The sequence below is a fragment of the Clupea harengus genome, chromosome 11 (assembly GCF_900700415.2).
Source record: "Clupea harengus chromosome 11, Ch_v2.0.2, whole genome shotgun sequence".
Classification (NCBI taxonomy): domain Eukaryota; kingdom Metazoa; phylum Chordata; class Actinopteri; order Clupeiformes; family Clupeidae; genus Clupea; species Clupea harengus.
In genome coordinates this window covers 9742211-9766066 of record NC_045162.1, presented here as the reverse complement: position 1 = coordinate 9766066, position 23856 = coordinate 9742211, and the positions used below count along the sequence as shown (strand labels likewise).

Here is a 23856-nt window from a genome sequence, read left to right as displayed (position 1 = left end):
TCAGTTTCACTTTTAAAGCAAAGGAAGAAAACGTGCGTCGTTATGGCTTCCGAAAACATTGAAACATCACGGCTAGAATATGAAATATCTTGTTCAGTTTGCTGTGGAATCTTCAAGAACCCCGTTTTATTATCATGCAGTCATAGTTTCTGCAAAGAGTGTCTTCAAGAAGTATGGAATAAATCAGCCAAGCGAGAGTGTCCTCTTTGTAGGAGAAAATCCTCAAAAGATTTACCTCCTTTGAACCTGGCATTGAAACAAGTCTGCGAACTGATTTTAAAGGAGAAAACGCGAATCGGAGTTACCAGTGAAGCCCTTTGTTCTCTTCACGGTGAAAATCTCAAACTATACTGCAAACAGGATGACCAGGCTATCTGTGTTGACTGTATAGGATCTGGCCAACATCAAAATCACGATGTGTGTCGATTCATTGCCGTCGTTCAGGAACGAAAGGTAGGCCACGCAGACAGAAAGCCTATGCCACCGTTTACAAATATGTTGCAAATGGGGTTTTACACTTGGGGATTAGTGATCATTGTCCCATAATATGCATCCGTGACATGAGGTTGCAGAAATGGGGTTCTCGGGTAGTAATGAAAAGGAATTTTAAGCACTTTGATGAGCAGGCCTTCTTACACGACCTAGCAGATACTGTCAAAATACCTGATGTTGACCTGGCCCTAAAACATTTTACCACAGCTTTTAACTTTCTAGTTGACAAACATGTTCCCTATAAAAAAAATGCAGGACTAAGAACAGAGTCAACTCTTGGTACTGTAATGAACTTGCAAAACTGCATTGTTCCAGGAACAAGGCATGGAATCTAGCAAGGCAGACAAATGACCATGCCCACTGGCTTACATTTAGACAATTGCGAAATAAATACACATCAGCAGCCAGGAGAGGGAAAGCCGATTTTTACTGAATCGTCCAATAGACCAGGTGATTTCTGGAAAGCAATTAAAAGTCTAAAAGGAGAGCGCAGTACATGCCTGCCTGTCACGATTCGTAAGGCAGAGACCCAATTGCAGACCATATGTAGGGAAGAATTCAGGATTTATTCACAAGGTTAACGCACAGAAGATCCAAGGCAAAAACGAACAAAAAACTGATGAACCGAACACTGGCAAAGCAACAATACAAAAAGCAAGGTAGAGCAGGAAAACATGAAAGCACACAGCTAATTGGAACAGAACTCACCATGCTAGTACGACGAACCAACATCGAACAAAGGACAGACTGAACTTAAATAACAGAGGGGGAACTAGACAAGGGGAATTAACAAGACACAGGAGGTACCAATCAGGGAAACAAACAGGGTACAGATTGGGAACAGGTGAGGGTCAAAACCAGGAAGTGGCAGAGGCAGATGGGGGCGGAGTCTCAGGACAAAGACAGGAAACACATGGCCGGACAAGACAATCACAACAAGCACATGACAACATAAACAAACAGGAAAAAGCACATGTCAGGAATCAAGAAACATAAAAGGAAAACAGAGCAGGATCCTGACACTGCCTGCTAGCATTTTAGCAGACTCCACTGTTTTAACTGAACACTCTGACATCTGCTCTGCTTTTAACAGACATTTTGCTGCAGCTGGGCACCTTTTTGATAATACTGTCCACACTACTGATCTTCAAGCAGATCCCGGCACACCTCCCGCTATCTCAGTTCCACTTTCAGAGAGCAGCCTTAGTCTGACAATATTATATTCAGTTCAGGTCTGCAATGCCCTGATCAAAATCGATCCAAAGAAATCGACTGGTGATGACAAGCTTGACCCTTTCTTTCTGAAAACCTCAGCTACTGTAATTTTTGAACATATTACTCATATCTTCAATCTCTCCATAACAACTGGTGTTATCCCTTCAACCTGGAAAACAGCCCATGTTCTCCTACCGCACAAGGGTGGTAGCACTAATAACATGAACAACTACAGGCCCATTTCAAACTTATAATGTCTCTCAAAAATTCTGGAACCCTTTATTAATACCCAGCTAAAGTCATTTTTATCACTATCCTCTTTCTTGAGTCCATCTCAACCAGGTTTTAGAGCCCGACATACATTATTTCGGCAGCCTCCCTTGTTGTGAATGATGTCATTGCTGCCTTGGACAATAAGCAACATTGTGCCACACTATTTGTGGACCTCTCAAAGGCCTTTGACACGGTTGACCACCATCTGCTTTTACACAAATTATCACTTATCGACTTTGACCATATGAGCCTTGAGTGGTTTAAGAGTTATCTCACTGGTCGCTCCCAATGTGTAAAGGTGGGCAAAATAACTTTTTTTAGATATTGACAAGGGGGTACCCCAAGGCTCTGTCCTTGGGCCTTTACTTTTTATAATATATATCAATGAAAAAGCCTCCACACTCACTCCACTTTCTCAGGTTCATCTGGATGACACAGTTCTGTATATTGACTCTGCTATAAATAGACTGCAGCTCTCCTTCCACATGCTAGAGAAGCAGTTAAATGACCTGAAGCTAGTCCTGAATTGTGCTAAAACCAAATAGATTATTTTTACTAAAGCTAGAAGCACTGATTTTAACAGTTTAAAACTCTGCTCTAGAAATGATACCGCTCTGGAAAGGGTCACCAGCTTTAAGTACCTAGGCATTTGGGTTGATGAGAAGCTTGATTTTAAACCACATGTGGATCAACTGGTAAAAAAAAGCTAAGAATGTATAGAAATAGGTGCTGTTTCACTTTCCTAGCCAGAAAACGCATTATTGAGTCTGTTTTTACATCAGTTTTAGATTATGGTGATGTTATTTATGGGAATGCATCCCAAAGCACACTGAAATCCCTGGATGCGGTATACCATTCTGCTCTGCGTTTGGCACACACCACTGTACTCTTTATAACAAGGTTGGCTGGCCAGCCCTGTCTGAAAAAAGGGATGGTCATTGGAAGATCTTTATTTACAAAACGATCATTGGGCTACTTCCACTATATCTCTCCTCTCTCATCAGCTGGAATTGTAATACCCTCAATACCCGCTCCCAGAGCTGGCTTTCATTATATGTGCCTCATGTTAACACTAAACTGGGTAAGACAGCTTTCTGTTATAAGGCACCCTACATTTGGAATGAGGTCCAAAAATCTTTAAGGTTGTGCTCATTTATTTCATTAAGGGAATTCTCGAATGTTATCTCATGTACAATTGACTTTTCCTGTAGTGATTGTAATGACTAGTTGACTCAACCGTATTTTATTGAATCTTCAAAATGGTTGTTCCTGTATTATTTTATATATATATGCATATTTATTTTATTTTATTTATTTATTTCAATGTATTAACTCTTCATTGTACCCTCGGCACCATTGTAAATAAATTAGGGTCTTATTCCTCAATGTGTTTTCCGAGGCTTAAATAAATAAATAAATCAAACACACTAAACCAGATAGAAAGCACATACCGGTCCACTGGTAAGTTTTGTCTGCTTCTGGTCCGCAACTCCAGCAACCACATGCTACTAATAGGTTTATCAGCAGCAACAACACAAAATACAACAGTTTTTATAATTGAAGAGGCAGCTCAGCCAGGGGAGACGGGTACAGTTGTAACATGCTTAATTTCTCAGGTCGTGTTTTGCGTAATCCGATTACATTTGCAGACAACATGTCTGATGGCATCAGCAAGCTACATTCAGAATTTCTATTTGTTTCTCAATCTCTGTCCAACGTTATTTTACCTGGTCTCCCCTACAAAGGAAAAATGGTCTGAACAGCTCAACATTATGCATGTCCATGGTCTGACTCTGACATGATATTACTCATTTGCAGGAGGAACTTTTGACTGATCTGAAGCCACTTAAAGAAAAGAGGGACAACTTGGATAAGATGAAGAGAAGTTGTGATGCGACTGCAGCATTCATCAAGGTAAGTGTTGTGGGTGGAGAGAACAGTTTTGGAAGGAAGTCCAGTGTGTTCGTCTGTGTTGTGGCACGGCACAGATGGGTGAGAGCTGTCATGGCTGTCTGCTGTGTTGACTAAATGTGATGCCTATATGCCCTTCGCACCTTGAATTATCTTTGCCTGTTAAATACAGATCAGGGCAGTAAGAAGAATTGTATTTTATAGACTTGCTTAAATATCAGTTCAAGCAAAGCTCACTGGATTCCAAAAGTATGTTTTGTCAATGAAGATTTCTCAGTGATATGAATATTTTTCCATTCTAAGCAAGTGAACTATCAAAGTGAAAAGAGTTTAAATGTTTTGACAGTTTCTCCTTTTGGCATTTTCAGAAACAGGCTGATAAAACTGAGGCTGATATCAAATCAGAGTTTGAGAAACTTCACAAGTTTCTGTATGAGGAGGAATCTGCCCGCGTAGCCAGTCTGCGGAACAAAGAACAGCAGAAGACCCAGATGCTCCAGGACAGTGTGGAAACAATTAGCAGCAAGTTGGCATCTCTCTCAGCAGTGATAGACAGCATTGAGCGCGAGATGGAAATTCAAGATATGGAATTCCTGCAGGTGACTCCCTTACTGCCCCATATGCACAAGAATGTTTGGTTCTTAAGAGCTCTTAGGTTAAAAGCAAGTGTAATCATTGGTGAGGATTAAAAATGTGTCTTTCATTTCAAATCTTTTTTCAGTTTAATTTAACTGTTAACACTGAAGTCTGACACAGAGTTGAATTCTACTGAAATCAACCGTGTTTTGGTCCAGACCAAGACTCATCTTAGCTGCTCCCCTGAGTCGCTGGCACATAGTAATCGTTCTTTGTTCTTTTCAGAATTTCAAGGCGATCAAGAGAAGGTGGGTAGTTATTTATTTGGCATGCAAAGAAATTGGTAACCTCTCCCTCTCCAATTTTGCCTAAAATGAGACTAGTGCGCTCTCTCTCTCTCTCTCTCTCTCTCTCTCTCTCTCTCTCTCTCTCTCTCGCTTCTTGTCTTTGGTCTTTTGAGAGCTGTATTTCAGCTGTAGTGTTTCTGGGTGCTAATTGCTAATTATTCTCTGTGTTGTAAATGTAATCTGAGGACACAAACAAGTTTGACATCCATACACATTCTTGTCATTACACCAAGATGATGCATCTTCTATTGAATCCTCTTGCATAGGGTACAATGTAAACTTCAAGAGCCAGACACTATTTCTGTGCCTTTGATCGACGTCTCCAAGCACCTGAGTGCTCTGAAGTATAGCATCTGGGAGAAAATGCTTGGGATAATTCACCACTGTAAGTACATATTTTAGACAATATAATTGTAATTGTATGACAGTGAAAAACTCTCCAATCACTCTTACACACTCTCACAGTTGAATAATGAAGCCCACAATTCTTCTAACTATTTTATACATGTGGTGAGAAGGAGAGATTTGAAGTGAGAATACATTCAAATTCTCCAATCGGGGTTTGAAAACGTTTTAAAACGCTGATCAAACTTTTTGGCGTGAAATACATTTATTTGGATGTTAGCCTGAGACAGGACTGAAGTCAATGACATAGCAAGACAGCTAATACGTTATTACTGACCAGTCGAACAGAAAGAAGGTCAGCTCGGTGTCTGACTTGCATCCTTCTGTCTCTTTTAGCTCTCGCCAACTAGTAAATGCCTCTTGTTTAGTTCCGACTCTTGTTCAGTCTCTTGCTCAGTTACTCTCTCTTTTTCTCTTCCTCGCTTCTTCTGACAAGGTCTTCCTCAGTTTCTTCATCATGCCTGCCATAATGTCCATACAAAGAATACTGCGCTAGTTTCTTCTTATAGGTAGCAAACGGGTGTAGTTGTTGTTGCGTGAGGTGGTGTCATAAAGCATTGCGTTGTTCTCGCGAGAGGTGGTCCACCCTCACCATCAAAGTTACATAGTGCAATACCAGATGTACATGGCATGCTGTGGCACTCTCCATATTACAAGTCAGTGTACTACCAAAATGATTTGGAAGCTGTTTTTTCAAGGTAAAATTGTTATGTAAAGATGCTTTAAAGAGGACCAATTATGCTTTTCCATTTTTTCTATTTCTTCTATTTTTTGTGTCATATAGATTTTTGTACAATTAAACGGCCTGCAAAGTTGCAATGCCCAAAGTACACACCAGATGGAGTAACTCTCCCACAGAACCCACTTTTCTCAGCTGCCTGAAACGCCTTGTTGGAAATCCAGCCCTTTTCTTTTGTTACAAGGTGATGGCTCATCGGGAATGGGGGGCTTAAAGACACTCTAACAGAGCATTCAGACAGAGGGTGAATAGAGATAAACTCAACTCAAGCGCTTTATTTGTCACATACACAAATGTAGTGAAATGTAAAAGGGTCTACGCTCCACACTGAAATAAAATAAAATAAATAAATAGAAATAAGGAAAGAGTGCTGAATTAAACAAATTGAGATCAAGTGTCTCACTGCCAGTGGGTAAAAACTCCTCTTTAGTCTCTCAGTCCTTGAATTTAGACTGCGTAGGCGTCTACCTGACGGAAACAGGGTGAAGAGGTTGGCATTGGGGTGTGAGTCATCCCTCATGATGTTTTATTGCCCTCAACTCCACCCTCTTCTGGTAAATGTCATGCATGGTGGGTAGGGACGCTCTGATAGTCCGCTTGGGTGAGCGCACCACTCTCTGTAGGTTGGCCTGGTCTTGGGTGGTACAGTTTCCGTACCAGACGGAGATGCATCCTGTGAGGCTGATGAGTAGCTGATGAGTAGAATGTCCTCAGGATGGGAGGGGAGACCTTGAACTTCCTAAGCCTCCGGAGTGTTACGTGCCGGCTCAATGCACGAAACATAAAGGGGAGGCCACGCAGAATTTATGATAATAATACGTTTATTTATTAATGATTACAAGTTTATATTTATCTATTAATTATAGGCAAACGTGTGGTGAATGTCAGTGTTGTGAATAGAAACCAAAGATGTAATGTACAGTCAGTTCAAGGATAATATAAAACCAACGAGTATCCAAAACCAACAATCCAAAACCAATCTCTATCCAACGTTAACCAAATGCCGGGAATCCAAAGCTCTCCCGACTGCCATCTGATCAGGGCTTTTGTAGCCCATCCAATCATGGGGTACACCTGTTTCCAATCACCTGCTGTAAAGAGATAGAGAACAGGCATGCAAATATCACAGGGCAGGGCCTAGACCCGCCAGGGTCGTAACAGGAGGAAGTACAACCGCTGCCTAGATTACTTTGTCACGTGTTGTGTGTGGAGGGTCCAGGTTAGGTCCTCAGTGAGGTGCACCCCCAGGTACTTAAAACAAGGGACCCTCTCCACAGGCTCCCCTCTGATGGTGAGGGGGGTGTACCCGCTGTCCTGCTTCCGCCGGAAGTCCACCACCATCAGATATACATTATGTAAAAAAAATATGTGTTTTTGGAATACTGAAGCATGTAAATCCATTCTAGTAGGACCCAAAAATAAAATTATGATCATTGAAAATGCGCATAGTAGGTCCTTTTTAAGGTATGTTTGGCCATTTCTCAACTAGGGCCTTGTAAATATTTCATTACCGTATGACGGTATCCCTCCATACCTATGTGAACGTTATTTCACCCATCCCTCTTTCTGTGCCCAAGTCAGGCTACAGAACTGCAAATATTATTCACAGCAGCTTTCACCTACATATCCCTAATGCCATCTGTGTCTGCAGCTCCGTTAACCCTGGATCCTCTATCAGCCCATCCTCAGTTGGCCTTTTCTGACGAGCTGACCAGTGTCCGTTACAGCTTCCGGGGCAAGAATCTCCCCGATAACCCTGAGCGCTTTGACCTATATGTCTTTGTGCTGGGCTCTGAGGGCTACAGCGGTGGGGTCCACAGCTGGGAAATCGAAGTAGGCAACAAACCCAACTGCCGCATCGGTGTGGCTCGCCAGTCCGTGCAGAGGAAGGGGAACTTCCCCGTGTGCCCCAAGGCAGGGTTCTACACCATCATCCTGAGGAAGCACGAGTTCCGCGCAGGAACGTGGCCAGAGACTCGTCTGGAGTATGACAGGAAGCCACGGAGGATCCGCATTCAACTGGACTACACAAAGGGCGAGGTGACCTTCAGTGACCCCAGCGAAGGCACACTCATCTACGCCTTCAAAGATACGTTCACTGAGAAAATGTTCCCTCTCTTTGGGCCATCAAAAGACTCTACTCCACTTCGCATTTGTTCCAGGAAAGTCTTGATACAGCTTGAGCCGTGATGTGTTGTTGTTGACATTTGTTGTTGTTGACTAGATGTAAATATGTAAGAGCTGTAGGTCTTACAGCTGGCGGGTTTGTCTAGGTAGCTGGTCAGTACCTCGGCAGGAGGTATGGCCCTTGACTCTGTTTATTAATGCTAACCTGCTTCTTGGAGGTTTCTCTAATAATCACCTGAGCCTACCTCTCTGGGAATGAGGGCATTGAAAGGTCCTCCTTGCCTAGCTTTAAAACTACTTTCTTGGAATACATTTTTTTAATGACACTTTTCCAATGTTTAGCAGAATCTTCATGTTGTTGGTAGATTCTGTCAGCAAATTATTAAATTCACAAAAGCTATTAAAATTAAGTAATTCATTTTTTTTTATTGTTTTCAGGTTATTCTAGGGTAAGCTAACAACGCTTTCTAATTTGATTGACTTCATTTAAATTCATGTCACTCTAGTTTAAGCCAGGCTTTTGACAGAATGCAAGACATTTTTGGATCACACAGTGTGAGTGACCGGCGCGGCCAGCCCACGATTAGGGATGTGGACTTTGGAGATGGTGGTCAAAAGAATCGCCGGAGCAGTGGTTTACGTTTCCAGTTCAACAATATTTATTTTCTTTCCAGGTTGGAATTTTAGCAAAAGCAATAATAAGCACAAACAAAATACTTAAACAAAAACAAGCTTCAATAGCAAAATGCAGCCTAACAGTGTTACCTTCAAGAACAACTCCTCACAACAGGAAAGCTGTCCTTCTACCTCAACTTCCTGAATGGCACTGAGCTAGCCTCTTAAGAAGGCCTAGCTATTGCCACTAATTGGCCTAATAGGGCCAACCCATGAATATGGGGAAGCAAAGCACATTGTGCATATTATTAACAAAACCATTACCGTAATTTCCGGACTATTGAGCGCACCTGAATATAAGCCTCACGCACTGAATTTTTAAAAAATAATTATTTTTAACATAAATAAGCCGCACATGTCTATAAGCCGCAGGTGACTACCGCAACATTGAAACAAATTAACTTTACACAGGCTAAAATGAATATCAAAACTAATACAATAGTTAGTTTTGCCAGTTAGATAAGTGCACTGTTGCTTTAAGAGCGCACAGTCGCAAGAGTCAATCAGAAGCTAGAACGTTAGATTGAAGACAGACGCTAGTTTGAAACCAGTGAGCTAAAGAACTTGAAGACTGGATTTGTATTGTTGTAAACTTTTATTTTATTTTCTAAAGTGTTTTGAGTTGTGTTCTGTCTACGCTGGTAGACTGTGGTTATTTTGACATTAGTTAAGTTATTGAGAGATACTGAGAAATCGCGTGGAGCTAAGCATCCATGCGGCTGCATCCATGCTAGCATCCTAGCTCCACAAAGCCACCGTAAACGCAAAGCCACCGTATACAGTCACAGGTATCATAATCCATAAATTAGCCGCATCGTTGTTTAAGCCGCGAGGTTCAAAGCGTGGGAAAAAAGTAGCGGCTTATAGTCCGGAAAATACGGTAATTCATGAATTATACATTCAAATAACATATCTCCATATAAACACTCAAACACCATTTAATCCAATAGCAAATCGCCCTACAATGCATAGTTATTACCTAAGTGAAATGTGAACACGACAAACACCCCTGTGACATAATGCCCCGCTCCCTCCACTGGTGACACAATGTAAAAGTGTTATCCCAGCGCGAGCGTTGGGACCAGTATGTGAGAGCGTGAGAACAAGGAAGTGTGAGTACATGTATGTTCACCAGTTTATGGATCTTATTGCAAAACACATGGTAAATGGATGAGATGGTGGGTACCCAGTATATATATCAGTATAATTGAGCCGCATTTCGTGGTGAAACAGTCCGGAATGTTCGAAACAGTGAGAAGGGAAATGTTCAGCTTCTCACACACAGTCTGTAATAACTTGCTGAAGTGGAATACTCATGTGCTGTATTTTGCAATTATAATCAAGACACTATAAACAATGTATTCAATAGTATGCAACAAAATATGCATCAACTCTATGACAAGTTCTTGGACAAATTATTTAATTGTTACTTTCATGGGCTCACAATTGCTGGTCCACCACAACAAGCACACATGCTAGTTCAACACGTACACCATTTCAGCACACATGCTAGTTCAACACGCACACCATTTCAATCAGTTGAATCATTGTGGATCATTGTCTCTGTGGATTAACTTGTTTGGCAGGCCTTTATATTACAGCAGCACAGTCATCCCACAGTCTTTTGTCAAAACCAAATGTGAAAATAAACAGTGAGGTTCCACAGGAATATACTCCACACTGATGTTGTCATTTTAACTGCATGTCCCTGTGCATTGTGACCTTTCACTTCATCTTTTTAGAGAGGGAACAGAAACCCTTGGAAGATATCATGTGATAAATCAGCGTTCTGCCTGCTCTTGACAGGCAGTTTAAGAATGTCTAAGGTTAAGTTTATTTCCCCAGGGAAAAGAACAATTACTGTCATCGTGCCATGAAAAAGATTTTAAGCAATTCCCATCAACTTCTTAAGCTAAATAAATAGATAAATAAACTGGAATTCCTTTTAAGGGGAATGTTCCTCTAACTGGGAATCTCTTACATCGGAAATATCCAACAGCTGCCAAATCAGATACGAACTACTTACTAACCAAGAGTGAGGTCATGTCGGGAAATATCAAACTGAGGCTTTAACGTATCGCTCGGTCAATACGCCAAAGCTTAAGTTTGATAGTTCCCGGCATGACCGAACGGTCGAGGTTAGTAAGTTGTTAATTATATGGCATTTTTCACTCCTTTCATTTTGTAAATGAAAAGAAATGGTAATTGTAAATAGAAAACAGCTCTCAAGTCTTCTTACGACACAATGTGTTTCAGGTGTTGCCTAGCAACCAATTACTTGCTAACTTCAAGTTACAATGATCAATAGAAAACGGACAACATGGCTCAGATAAAATGGCTTTACTATACAGTAAAGTAACAACACAGGTGATTCAAACCATAGTTCAGTCTTCATCATCACTTTCAATAACAAATCTTCGCTTCTTCTGAATTTCCTCCTGGCTGTTGATGTCTTCATTTTCATCTGTATAGTAAAACTCAGACTGATCGCTTTCGCTCATTTTGAAAATGTCGTCAGAGGGCAATACGGATCCGTATTGACAGAGGGCAATACGAGGCTGGCATGACTACCCATTAGCCAATCAGAACGCTCAAACTGTCGTTGCCATATAATAATGGGAAATATGTACAATGTGCTCTATGCTTGACAAAACTATGAATACTGTATATGAGCAATATATACACTGAGCGTTATACTGGGTCTGCGCAATATATTTATTGGGACAGATACATCAGATAGGGGTTTACAAACATACAGCAATGCACTTTATGAGTCTCCATGATATATGATGTGTGTTTAATTACTGAAAGCATAAGGTAGCCTCTATCATTGTAAACTGAAAAAAGGAAAAGATGGATTGTCAAATTTACTAAACCACATTACATTTGAGTTACACAAACTAGTCTTGTCTCTCTTTAAAACATGACATTATTGCATTAAACCAACTAATTCCAATCAACTTATCTAATTCAGTCATGTAAGACTAGTGGAAAGCCATGACGTGCGTTCATAACAGGGAACATAAATGATCACATGGGATCGCTGGGGAAAACTTGCTGCCACCACTTCCTTAAATGGATACCTACCAGCCTTTGTAAAAAATCAAGTATAGATATTAGTTTTTTAATATGTGTTATATGTTAGTTGTTCTCAGATAATTAGCACATGCACTGTGTCTATGTTTTGTTTTGAAATGTGCCATATTTTATTCCCACCATGAGCATGTCAGGTACTGATAACTCTCAAGATCCCAGTGGTTCCGTCGTTCTGTTTCCTTAATGCACGCTGCTGAATTGAGCTGCTTGTCTCGCTCAGAACACATAATTTCAAGGAGCAGTAACATTGCAATATATTGATCTAGTTGCAGTGACACTGCAATATTTCAATACAGCCTGAAATTAAGAACATGCACAGTTGTGCCTGCTTATCAAACCTGCACAACACTATAATGTTGAAGTTACATGATTAAATAAAGACATCTATGGCACCTATGTAATTTAACCTTAAACAATTTCATTGTGATTAGTTGGTTACATTGTGTTTGTTTTATAAGGAACCTAAATACATTTTGTAAACTGAAAGAGAAATACTGTGATGATTCAACACATTTCATTCATGTGGAACCGATTGCCCACATTACAATTACGTAAGTAAATCCAACGGTGTATAAGAAGTGTGTTTACATCTGCAATTTACATTTACATTTAGATTTAGTCATTTAGCAGACGCTTTTGTCCAAAGCGACGTACAGGGGAGAGAACAGTCAAGCTAAGAGCAATAAAAACCTGGTGTAACAATAAATACTACTTTACATAAGAAAATAGAAAAACGACATAGAAAGAAAAATAAGTGCAGGAATGTAACTGCTGAAGTGCAAGTTAAGCACTAGTCAAGGTGCCAGTTTAGGAAGGGAGGTGCTCTCTGAAGAGTTGGGTCTACATCTGCAATGCATGAGCTTCCCTGCAAGGTACTACATAGCAAACTATCCAATCCCTACTCAGTTGTAAACTCTATGTTGGTGTATTTCACAATATTTAAGGTGTATTTCACCCTACCTTATGACTCATGTCCGGTGTGAACACCCCTTGAACAACCCTAGTTTAACCAAATATTTGTCTTTTTTAACATCCCTGCTGCAGAGGGTGCGTCAGAGTGGCTTTGGCAGCAGTGTTGATGTGGGCTAGACTGACCACAGGCTAAAGTGTCATACGTTTTTGTCTACACCAGCCTGCTGTATAATGTTTATTCCTACAATAAAATTGTACAAGCGACTGTGAGGAAAGTGGGGGAGCCACTTGATCATTTCTTAGGAAATGATCAAGACTGTGTGAGCGTTGTTAGGAAAAGAGTGTGTGACATTGTTGGGTGTGATATGAGTGTGTGACTCATAATTCCCAGGAGTCTCACTGAGTGTAAGGTTAGTGTTACTCACTCTGTTCTGGATAACTTTAAAGGTAAACAATCACTTATGACTTATCTTAACCATTTTAATCAACCCTATGAGCATCGGTGGGGGCTGATAATGGGCCTGTGTTTCATAACTTTTCATTGACATTCTCATCTTTTGCTCTTTGGTTTTGAAACTTCACCCCCTCTCTCCCTGTCTGTCCACCTTTGGTCACAGGGGCAATTCCGTCATCTTCCAGGGCCCTCCGGAGAGCTCCAGAAATGCTCCTCCTGAAGGTCTTCCGCCTATCCATCCCCACACAGAAATATAAAATGGGATTTACGCAGCTGTTGAAGTAGGACAACCCCTTGGCCACGGGCAGCCCTAATCTGACCCAGTTGTTCTTCTTGTTGACCATCTTGACAAGTAGCAGGACATGGTAGGGAGCATAGCACAGGAAGAAGGCCAAGACGAGCAGCACCAGGGTGCGGAGGATCTTCGCCTTCCTGTTGAGGTGTGAGCGCCTGATTCCCCACCATGCCAGCGCATAGCAGCAGGCGATCACCAGGAATGGCAGGAGGAATCCAAACAGGAAGCGCATCAAGAAGAGACAGGCCCGTACTCTCTTGCTCTCCATGGTTTCCATAGTGCACTTGGTCTTGTTGTTTACGTTCAAATCGGTGGTGCGGTTGATGGCATACGGCATGCTCAAGGCGAGCGCCACCACCCAAACGCCCACACTCACCACTCGAGCCATGGAGACGGTGCGCCTGCCCTTGGCCTGCAGGGGGCGCCAGATGCTCAAGGCACGGTCTGCACTAATGACAACCAGGAGAAAGATGCTGCAGAACATGGTGGTGTACTTCACCAGGCCGTTCACCTGGCACAGGAGGTCTTTGAACGGCCACTGGTGGAGGTGGAGGGAGATGACGGAGAGGATGCGAGAGATGCAAAACACCAGGTCCGCCACCGCCAAGTTCACCAGCCACACGTTGGTGGCATTCGGCTTCAGGCGCAACCAGATTGTCCAGATGACCATGGAGTTGCCCGCACTGCCCAAAATAATGGTCAGGGCGTAGAGAGTGATCTGGATAATTTTCACCACCCTTGTCAATTCATAAGCCGACATTCTAGAGGAGAGAAACATTATTAATCACAGTAGGCTTGACTCTAAGGCACTTTTGTTAGCTACACAGTTTACAAAGTGCCGTAAAAAAAAACTAAAATGATGAAAGACTAGCTTGATAATGCTAATGCTTATGTCAAACTATAGATCAGGTAAAGAAATATCATCTGGGAAATGTGGTCATCAAGGGAAACCCAAATCCCTGAGAGGCCATAGAGGAGGGACAATAAAAGGATAGTGTGAGGGGTATCTCAACAACTGAGTTGAGTTGAGTTTATCAGCCAACAATTCTGTGTTGAACTTATCAGCAAACAGTGCAGAGTGGTTTAAATGATGACAATGACTACTACTTCTTCCATTTGGAATGCAGCAACAGTAAGATTAGGTTAAAGGCCGTTTATAGACAAAGACTCTCCTGTCCTGCCTCATGACTGGTTGCATTGACGATAAAATGACACATTCCCAGTAGGGCACAATGACCTCAGCCGTATGTCTGACGTGGAGGAAAAGATATGAGCTTCCCTGAAGAGGAACTGCACAGCAGTTCGGCTCGTGGGAGATTTGATGGCTATAAATTTGCATGCTTATCGGGGAGTGGAGTGCTCGTTTGTGTTTTGGGCTGTCCCTGGCACACAGATTTCTTCATTGGTCTCCGTAACAACATCGATGACCCTTTGAACTGTGTGCTGTGTTTTTACCAGCCTGTGTCATGATACCGTCTCGGTTACTTACGTAACCTCGGTTCCTTAAGCAGGAACCAGATATAACACAATGGTACATGACGTAATGTCATGGCTACAAATCGAAGCATTTATCTATTCACGCCTGAAAGGCCGCGAGATCTGTCAGCGCGCGCTCCTGGCCCCGCCTTCCAGGAGCTCTATAATATCATAACGCGCCCTCAGATCTTCCTCGGAAAGAAACTGAGCAAGACAATCAATCCAAGGTAACACTGTACACGCCAACCTTGTTATATCTGGTTCCTGCTTAAGGAACCGAGGTTACGTAAGTAACCGAGACGTTCCTTATCGCAGTTCACTGCGATATAACACAATGGGACCCTATACATTCCCGCGTGATAATACAGTGGCAGCCAATTACACACACCAGCTCTACTGAAGCCTTTGCCCTCATAGAGGTTCATACGGCCGCTGGCGGTGAACATATTAACAGGGCAACCTTTGTCATAGGTGGCAAGGATCGCGATCCTGCGCCTGTAGGAAACCACCCTGGAGTGTTTCATGTGCAACAAACATGTAGACACCGATGAACACACTTATCATATACATCGTTCTCAGGTCAGGGGATTCAGAGATCGCTCGCCTGCAGAACACCAAGAATTTAACAGGGCCACCTTTATCATAGGCGACAGGGATCCGTGATCCTGCGCCCGTAAGAAAACCCTGGGATGTTTCATGTGCAACATAACATGTAGACACTAATGAACACACTTATCATATCTATCGTTCTCAGGCCAAGGGATTCAGAGATCGCTTGCCCGCAGAACGCTATGAAGAAAACTAGGTTCAGCCACATCTAACATATAGAATCTAATGAAAGTGTGGCGAGAACTCCAGCTTGCAGCTTTGCAAATATCTTCCACTGAGACGCCCTTTAGTAAGGCCCAGGAAGACGAGACCCCCCGCGTAGAGTGCGCATGCAACTTCTCCGGGGGATCTAAAGACAAGCTCTTATAAGACAACACGATAGCCTCTACTATCCAACGGGAGAGGCTCGGTTTTGATAGAGGTCTGCCTTTTGCGCGTGCACCGAAGCACACGAATAGCTGATCTGACTGTCTGAAAGCTCTAGTGCGCTCTGCGTAACAGCGGAGAGCGCGCACTGGACAGAGTTTATTCAAACGTTCCTCCTCTGCTGACGCAAAAGGAGGAGGCGAGAAAACTGCTAATTCAATCACCTGATTGCGGAATGGGGTTACCACCACTTTAGGTGTGTAAGCAGCATTAGGTCGCATAACCACTCTGTCACCAGCGATCGAGAACTGAAGGCACGATGGACTGACTGACAGGGCTTGCATGTCACCAACGCGTTTTGCTGACGTTAACGCCAGCAGCAGCGCGGTCTTTAAAGAGACAAACTTTATGTCCACTGTCTCCAGGGGCTCGAACGGAGGCCCTGTGAGAGCACGTAACACCACTAGCAGATCCCAAGAGGGTATGAGGTGTCTCTCTGGCACCCTGAGCCGTCTCACCCCCGCCATAAAGCGTGACGCTAGCGGGTGACTGCCAGGAGAACTGCCATTAATGCCTGCGTGGCAGGCTGAAATGGCAGCCATGTACACTTTGAGAGTAGAAGCCGCCTTCCCCTCATCAAACAACTGCTGTAGGAATTCGAGAATAACGCCCAGCGCGCAGTTAACGGGGTCGTGCTGACGCGCAGCACACCACTGCTCAAAACTGCGCCACTTCAGCGTATACAGAGCCCGTGTTGATACAGCTCGGGCACTCTGTATTGTAGCCACCACCGCGTCCGACAAGCCTGACGCTATGAGCCTGCACCTTTCAGGTGCCAGGCTTTGAGACGCCACCACTCCGGATGGGGGTGCCACACCGTCCTGTGCGCCTGCGTTAGGAGGTCTCTCCGTAGAGGCAGCTCCCAAGGCTGCTGCACTGACATATTGACCAGATCTGCCACCCACGGCTGGTTGGGCCAGTGGGGGGCTATCAATATCAATTCCCTGCCCTCGCCCGCAATCCTGCACAGCACCTGCTGGAGGAGCGGGATCGGGGGAAAAGCATATAGGGGTAGGGCTGGCCACTGGTGGCCCAGCGCGTCTATGCCTAGTGGGGGATCGTCGCCCCCTAGCGAGAACCAGAGCGGGCAGCAGGTGTTCTGCCTGTTCGCGAACAGGTCCACCTGCGCCTTGAAAAAACGCACCCAGATCTGACCTATCACTTGTGGGTGAAGGCACCAGTCTGCTGCTCGAGGATCGCCCCTCGATAACAGGTCTGCACCGTAGTTGAGGTGGCCTGGTATATGAACTGCCCTGAGGGACAGGACGTGCCTCGCTGCCCACAGGAGCAGGCGAGTCGCCCAATGGTGTAATGACGGGGAGCGCACTCCGCCCTGGCGATTTATATACGCCAAGGTCGCAGTGTTGTCCGTCCTCACTAGTACATGCTGACCACTCAGCCTGGGCAGAAAGTGTTGTAGAGCTAGGACTACTGTTCGCAGCTCTAACACATTTATGTGAGACGCGGCTTCTGTCACAGACCAGAGACCGTTCACGCCTCTCCCTTCGCAGACCGCTCCCCAGCCTTTGGTGGAAGCGTCTGTGGTCACCACCACGCGACGCGACACTATGCCCATAGTGCCTGACGCGGCGAGAAACCAGGGGGTTCTCCAGATCGCCAGGGCTTTCCTGCATCTGGAGGACACCACTACTCTGCGATGCCTGTCTGTGACTGCGTTGAGCTTCATAGACAGGTACCATATTTGGAATGGCCGCATACGCAACATCCCTAACGGGAGCGCTATAGCGGCCGACGCCATCATTCCTAACAGGCGTTGGCAGCGCAGCGACGAGACTGACTGTCCCCGTCGGAACTGGCGCACGCATGCTTTGATGGCACTTATCCGTTCTTGAGACAGCCTGACCTCCATGGAGGTGGAGTCTAAGATCATACCCAGAAAATGCGTAACTTGCCTGGGGCAGAGAACGCTTTTCTCTCTGTTTACAACAAAACCCAGTCGATACAGGTGTGCCACCACTAGATGGCCATCCTGCACTGCTGCAGCTTTTGAATGGGAAGCAATTAACCAGTCGTCCAAATAGTTGTACACGCGTAAGCCGCGTAGACGTAATGGGGCGATAGCTGCCTCTACGCACTTTGTGAATACCCTCGGCGCTAGGGACAGGCCGAATGGGAGTGCGTTGAATTGGTACGCTATTCCTCCGAACGCAAACCTCAGATATTTCCGATGTCTGTGGTGGATCGGAATGTGGAAATAAGCGTCTTTTAAGTCTATCGTGATAAACCAATCGTTTGGCCTTATAAACTGCACAAGCCTGCGTGGGGTCAACATTCTGAACCGTAGCGGCATGAGTGCTTTGTTTAACACACGTAGATCTAATATAGGCCGATAATTCCCGTCTCTTTTGGGTACGAGGAAGTAACGGCTGTAGAAGCCTGCATTCCTTTCTTTGAAAGGAACTCTGCTTATGGCCTTTTTTCTGAGCAGGGAGATAATCTCTTCCCGTAGGAAGTGAGACTGTTCTCGCTGTATCACAGACTGTATTACTCTGCTGAAAGGCGGAGGGGAACGGGCGAATTGCAGAACGTAACCCTTTGAGACCGTCTTTAGCACCCATGGTGACACTGCGCATGCGCGCCAACTTTCTGCACAACCAGGGAGGTTGTGCTCTGAGTTGAATTTGTCGGGGACTAACCCGCTCATGGTCAATGAGTCTAAGCCTAGATCTACACCCACTCCGCCTAGGGAGGGGGACGAGATCTGGGGCTGCCCCCTCATGTTTTGGAAAAAAATTTGAGGGTGCGATTGCACTGTGTGCATCGCGGGGGGAGTTGCACAAGCATGCCTGGGCACTGCGCCATCTGGGACAGGAGTTAGGACATATGATTGTGGTGCTTGTGAAAACCTGCTTACCGTGCTGGACATGATTTCCACATGTGAGCGACGGGCTGATTTCTTTGGAGGCGGTGTGGGCTCCACCGCTCCCCCCTGTGTGACGAGTGGCTGACTGTCACGGTCAGGGAGCCTGAGGTCTCCCTCTGCCTCGCCCGCGGCGAGCGGAGTGCTGCCGCGGAGCCTGGGCTGCGCCCTGGGCAGGGCGCGCAGCTGGTTGTTGTGCTGCAGGCTGCGCTGGAGGGCGGAAGGGATGTCTCTGCCAGCCTCGCCCGGTGGATACCTTTGCTGGAGGCGCTGGCGAGCGGAACCCGCTTCTCTTCCGGCCCGGTGCGGGTGTGGTGTGTCCTGAGGAGGACGTCTCACCCGCGCCACTAGAGCGAGGCATCCAAGCCTGGAATACCTCTCTGCTCTTCTGCTGTTCTTCGAACTTGGCAGCCATTGTGACCACTGCTTCCCCGAAGGCGCCCTGGACAGAGACCGGGGCGTCGAGGAGTGGTGCTTTTTCTCTGTCTGACAGCTTAGCCAGTGATAGCCACAGAGACCTCTGGGTAGCCACCGCGGCACCCATCACCCTCCCCAGTGCCTGTGCCGTGCACCGAGTTAGTCTGAGCGACAGATCCGTCGCGCGACGGAGTTCTGCCACAGACGGGTGATCTTCCCCCAGCGACAAGGCAAGCTCAGTCAGGAGCTTTGCCTGGTAGCGCTGTAGCAATGCAGCCGTATTGGTCGTGCAGGCAGCCTGCCCTGCAGCCAAGTAGGACTTCTCTGCCAGCTGAGCCTGGTGTCTGCTCACCCGCGTGGGCAGGAGAGGCTTCTGGCCGAGACGCATCGTGGGGGATGCGGGCGAGAGGTAGCCCGCTACTGCATCCTCCACCTGAGGAAAGGAGAGGTAGCCCCTCTCCTTAGCCATGTGGAGCTGCATGTAGGGCGCGAACCCCGGCACCGGGGCTCGGCCCGAGTAGGGTATCGCCCATGTCGCCTGCAGTTCCTCGTGCACCTCCTCAAAGAAGGGGATGCTGGAGGGAACTGACGTGGCGGAGCCAGCATAGAACTCCCCGTCCAGCAGCGAGGACCGCACACTGGGAGGGGGAGGGAGAGGGAGCCTGAGGCAGCTGGCTGCTCTCAGCGCAACCTCGTGGAGCTGCTGGCCCAGGAGCCGAGACGAGGTAGGAGGTGTCTCCACCCGCAACCTGACGTCATGGCTCGTCTGCATTGCTTCCGCGATTGAGCTGTGCCCATCGGAGAAGTCTAGCAGACTATCATCATCCAGGCTGGTGTCCAGCTCGAGCGCATCGTGGGGGATTGCCTGGACACCGCTTGGTTGAAGCTCCTCAGCCTCGCTGCCCGCAGCCCCAGGGCTGACAGGCGGCGGAGACGGGGAGAGACCCGGGAGCGGAGCTGCCGCCGCAGGGCGACTGCTCACGCTCACCAAGTCCAAGGCTGAAGACGCACTCATTCCGGATGGAACTAGTGCAGTCTCCTCGGCGTCCTTGCGCTTCCAGAACGCAAGGCGCCTGGTAGCCTTAGCTAGCGGGAGGCTAGCACAGATGGGACAGACAGGGGCTTCGCCTGAGAAGGCGCCCTCCGCATGGTCCCTGCCTAGGCAGGTCACGCACCGACGGTGGCGGTCGCCCTTGGGACGGACGTGACCGCAGTCGGGGTAGTGTCTGGCCATCTTTTATCAATCTGAAAGTAGAGAAGAATGTTAAAACACAAGCACACTATCTGCAACGAACACGTTGTTAGCAAGCCAGCAGGCTAGTCAGAGACTTAGCCAGCCAGGCAGCAAGGATAGCAGCAACTACTTTCAAAATGAAATTAAGCCAATGAATTAAGCCAATGAATTTCGTGGCGCCCTGAGCTAGTGAGGGTTAAGGAACCCGATAACTCACCAACCCGTAGAGAGCGAAAGCACACAAAACTCTTTTGACTGTGGTAAGCGTTTGAGATATACTCAGAGATGTTCACTCCGTCTTGCGAAGTTTCAAAAGAGGAAGATCTGAGGGCGCGTTATGATATTATAGAGCTCCTGGAAGGCGGGGCCAGGAGCGCGCGCTGACAGATCTCGCGGCCTTTCAGGCGTGAATAGATAAATGCTTCGATTTGTAGCCATGACATTACGTCATGTACCATTGTGTTATATCGCAGTGAACTGCGATAAGGAACTCACTGTTCTTTGCTGAGTTTCTGAATCTACACATGGCTATGAAAAACACAAATTGCTATCGCTAAATCTCAGATGTTGCACTAAGTGCTGCAGGCAGATTTTATAGGGCCATATGAAGGCCCCGCAAACGTATGTTCCCTTCAAAATAAATCCAAATGAAAAGGTACCAGAGCCATGTGTTGTTCATTCTGACAGTGGCTAATATTTTGGAAAGAAGAGCTTTAACTTGACAAATCCAAACAATTCTATCAAAGTTATCCACAATCGTGTTTACTTTCCACTAGCATGTATGATCTTATTAGCAGAAGCAATTAGGTGGATAATACAGATTTGTCTTCATCTCTGTGACAGAAATATCAGCTCTAAATGCTGGTCGAGGTTTTCGGCTTTCAGACACAAGACGTTTAAATGAACGCTACAGTTCAATTGTGCCTGACCTCTGCATCCCCCTTCTAATATAAAAATAAAATAGAAAATAAAGGTGTTTCTATTCTATTTCTTTCTATTCTAGTGACAAAACTTTTGTCTTATCTTTGGAGGAAAAAAGAAAATTAGAAGACATCCAGCCAATCAGGGTCGTCTCAGCACTGATATATTTATTTTTCTGTTCTTTAAAATGGAAAAAAATACTGTTTGTTATTTAGCCAACATTTAGCTTAGAGTGATGTGGTATGATATGGTAGGGTAGCTGGTCATTTTTATTCAGGGAAGAAACATCAACAAGGGAATCTATGGACATGACCTTAGAAAATGCTTTCCAAATAAAGTATCTTTAGAACATTTTGAACTTGTTTAGTTAAGAACATGAGGTCAGAGTGCAAACACACACATGCACACACCCACACCACACACATTCACACACATACACACACACACACACAGATGCTCACATACGCACACACACACACATTCACTCACATACAAAAACACACACACTCAAACACAAACTCACACACACACACGCACACACGCATGCACACACTCAAACAAACAATGCACACACACACACAATCACATACACACACGCACACACTCAAACACACACATGCACACACACACAGGTCTATGTCCCACACATACTATAGAGGCCAGTGCTACACTGTATTGGAGTATGAGTGGAAGCTCTGCTAGAAGCCGGTGGAAACAAAGGCGAGTTGCATAGATTTTTCCAGAAATCAGCTGTGCATGCCTGCAAGAGCATCGACCCCAACACAGAGCACTGACATCCTGGGAATGGACTAAATGACTCCTAATTTACTATCATGCCTTCTAGCATTAGCGCCAAGAAAGACACTCTTTGTAGCTGTCGATATGTTATATAAGAGATGGAACTGAAAAATGTCGTGTCACTTGAGTCAAGCCACAGCTAATTGGAGGATGGTTGAAACCCTGTCTACGACGTTGATAGAGAATGAAGATGTCACACACTCACACGCACACACACACACTCACTCACACACTCACACACACACACTCACATACACACTCACACATACATACACACACACACTCACACAAACACAGTCACACACACACACTCACTCACACACACACACTCATATACACACTCACAAACACTCACTCACACATACACAGTACACACACACTCAAACACACACATGCACAAACACACACACACACACACACACACATGCACACACACTCAAACAAGCACATTCCAGTTTGACCCGTTTATCTACAGACGCGTTTCGGCCTAAGCCACAAACGCGTCTGTGGATAAACTGGTCAAAATAAATAAGCAATGAGACAAGCTTGAGAGTGCGTTTTTTTCTACTTTAAGTTAACAGTCTTTTTCACTCGCACCCAAAATCGCCTTTATTTTGGAAGTAGAGCGCGCCTATCCTTACAAATAAATTATTTTCAGACATTGATATGAGTGATGAATGTCCCCACTGAAAGTAAAAGAAGAAGCAATTAATGAAATGGAGACATTTCGAGCTCTTACCTCTGAAAGCAACAGGAGACAGAAATAGTGCCCTTATTGCTCAGTCTGTCTGCCTCTCTCTTTTTCTCTTGCTCCCTCTCTTGCACCACACACACACACACACACACCTGTCACACACACACAAACACACACACATGCACACATACACACACACTCACACACACACGCATTCACACACACGCACGCACTCAAACACACACATGCACACACTCACACTCAAACACACACATGCACACACTCACACTCAAACATACACATGCACACACACTCACACCCACACGCATGCACACACACTCAAACAAACACATGCACACACACACACAATCACATACACACACGCACACACATATGCACGCACACTCAAACACACACATGCACACACACACACATACACTCACACACACACATACACACACACTCAAACACACACATGCACAAACACACACACACACACACACACACACACACAGACACTCAAACAAACACATGCACACGCACAGGCACACGCACACGCACACGTACACACACACGCACATGCACACAGAGACTTGGTGCATTTCCTCAATAAAAAATCCATGCACACAATTTCCATAATAATAAGATCCAGAGTATAAAGACAAATGACTCGCTAGAATGAACAGAAAGCCAAAGATCCAGCGTACTAGTTATTTTCAGACATTGATATGAGTGATGAATGTCCCCACTGAAAGTAAAAGAAGAAGCTATTAATGAAATGGAGACATTTCGAGCTCTTACCTCTAAAAGCAACAGGAGACAGAAATATCACAATCTTTTCTGGTGTGTCCACAGCATGATCAGTCAAATTCAAAATGTGCTT

The 23856-nt window shown here is 45.2% G+C and overlaps 2 protein-coding genes across 2 annotated transcripts; one reads left to right on the top strand and one right to left on the bottom strand.

Moving 5' to 3' along the window:
• On the top strand, positions 1 to 8503 carry LOC105901639 (E3 ubiquitin-protein ligase TRIM39-like). The gene is made up of 6 exons (XM_012829122.3): positions 1 to 453; positions 3799 to 3894; positions 4260 to 4490; positions 4753 to 4775; positions 5081 to 5199; positions 7610 to 8503. Exons 1-6 carry the CDS (start codon positions 43 to 45, stop codon positions 8146 to 8148), a joined length of 1419 nt encoding a protein of 472 aa, XP_012684576.2. The 5' UTR covers positions 1 to 42; the 3' UTR covers positions 8149 to 8503.
• A 4104-nt stretch (positions 8504 to 12607) lies between these two features.
• LOC105901640 (C3a anaphylatoxin chemotactic receptor-like) lies at positions 12608 to 23856 on the bottom strand. Its single transcript, XM_012829123.3, has 2 exons — positions 23775 to 23856; positions 12608 to 14278 (listed from the first exon to the last, which is right to left on the bottom strand). Exon 2 carries the CDS (start codon positions 14275 to 14277, stop codon positions 13297 to 13299), a length of 981 nt encoding a protein of 326 aa, XP_012684577.1. The 5' UTR covers position 14278; positions 23775 to 23856; the 3' UTR covers positions 12608 to 13296.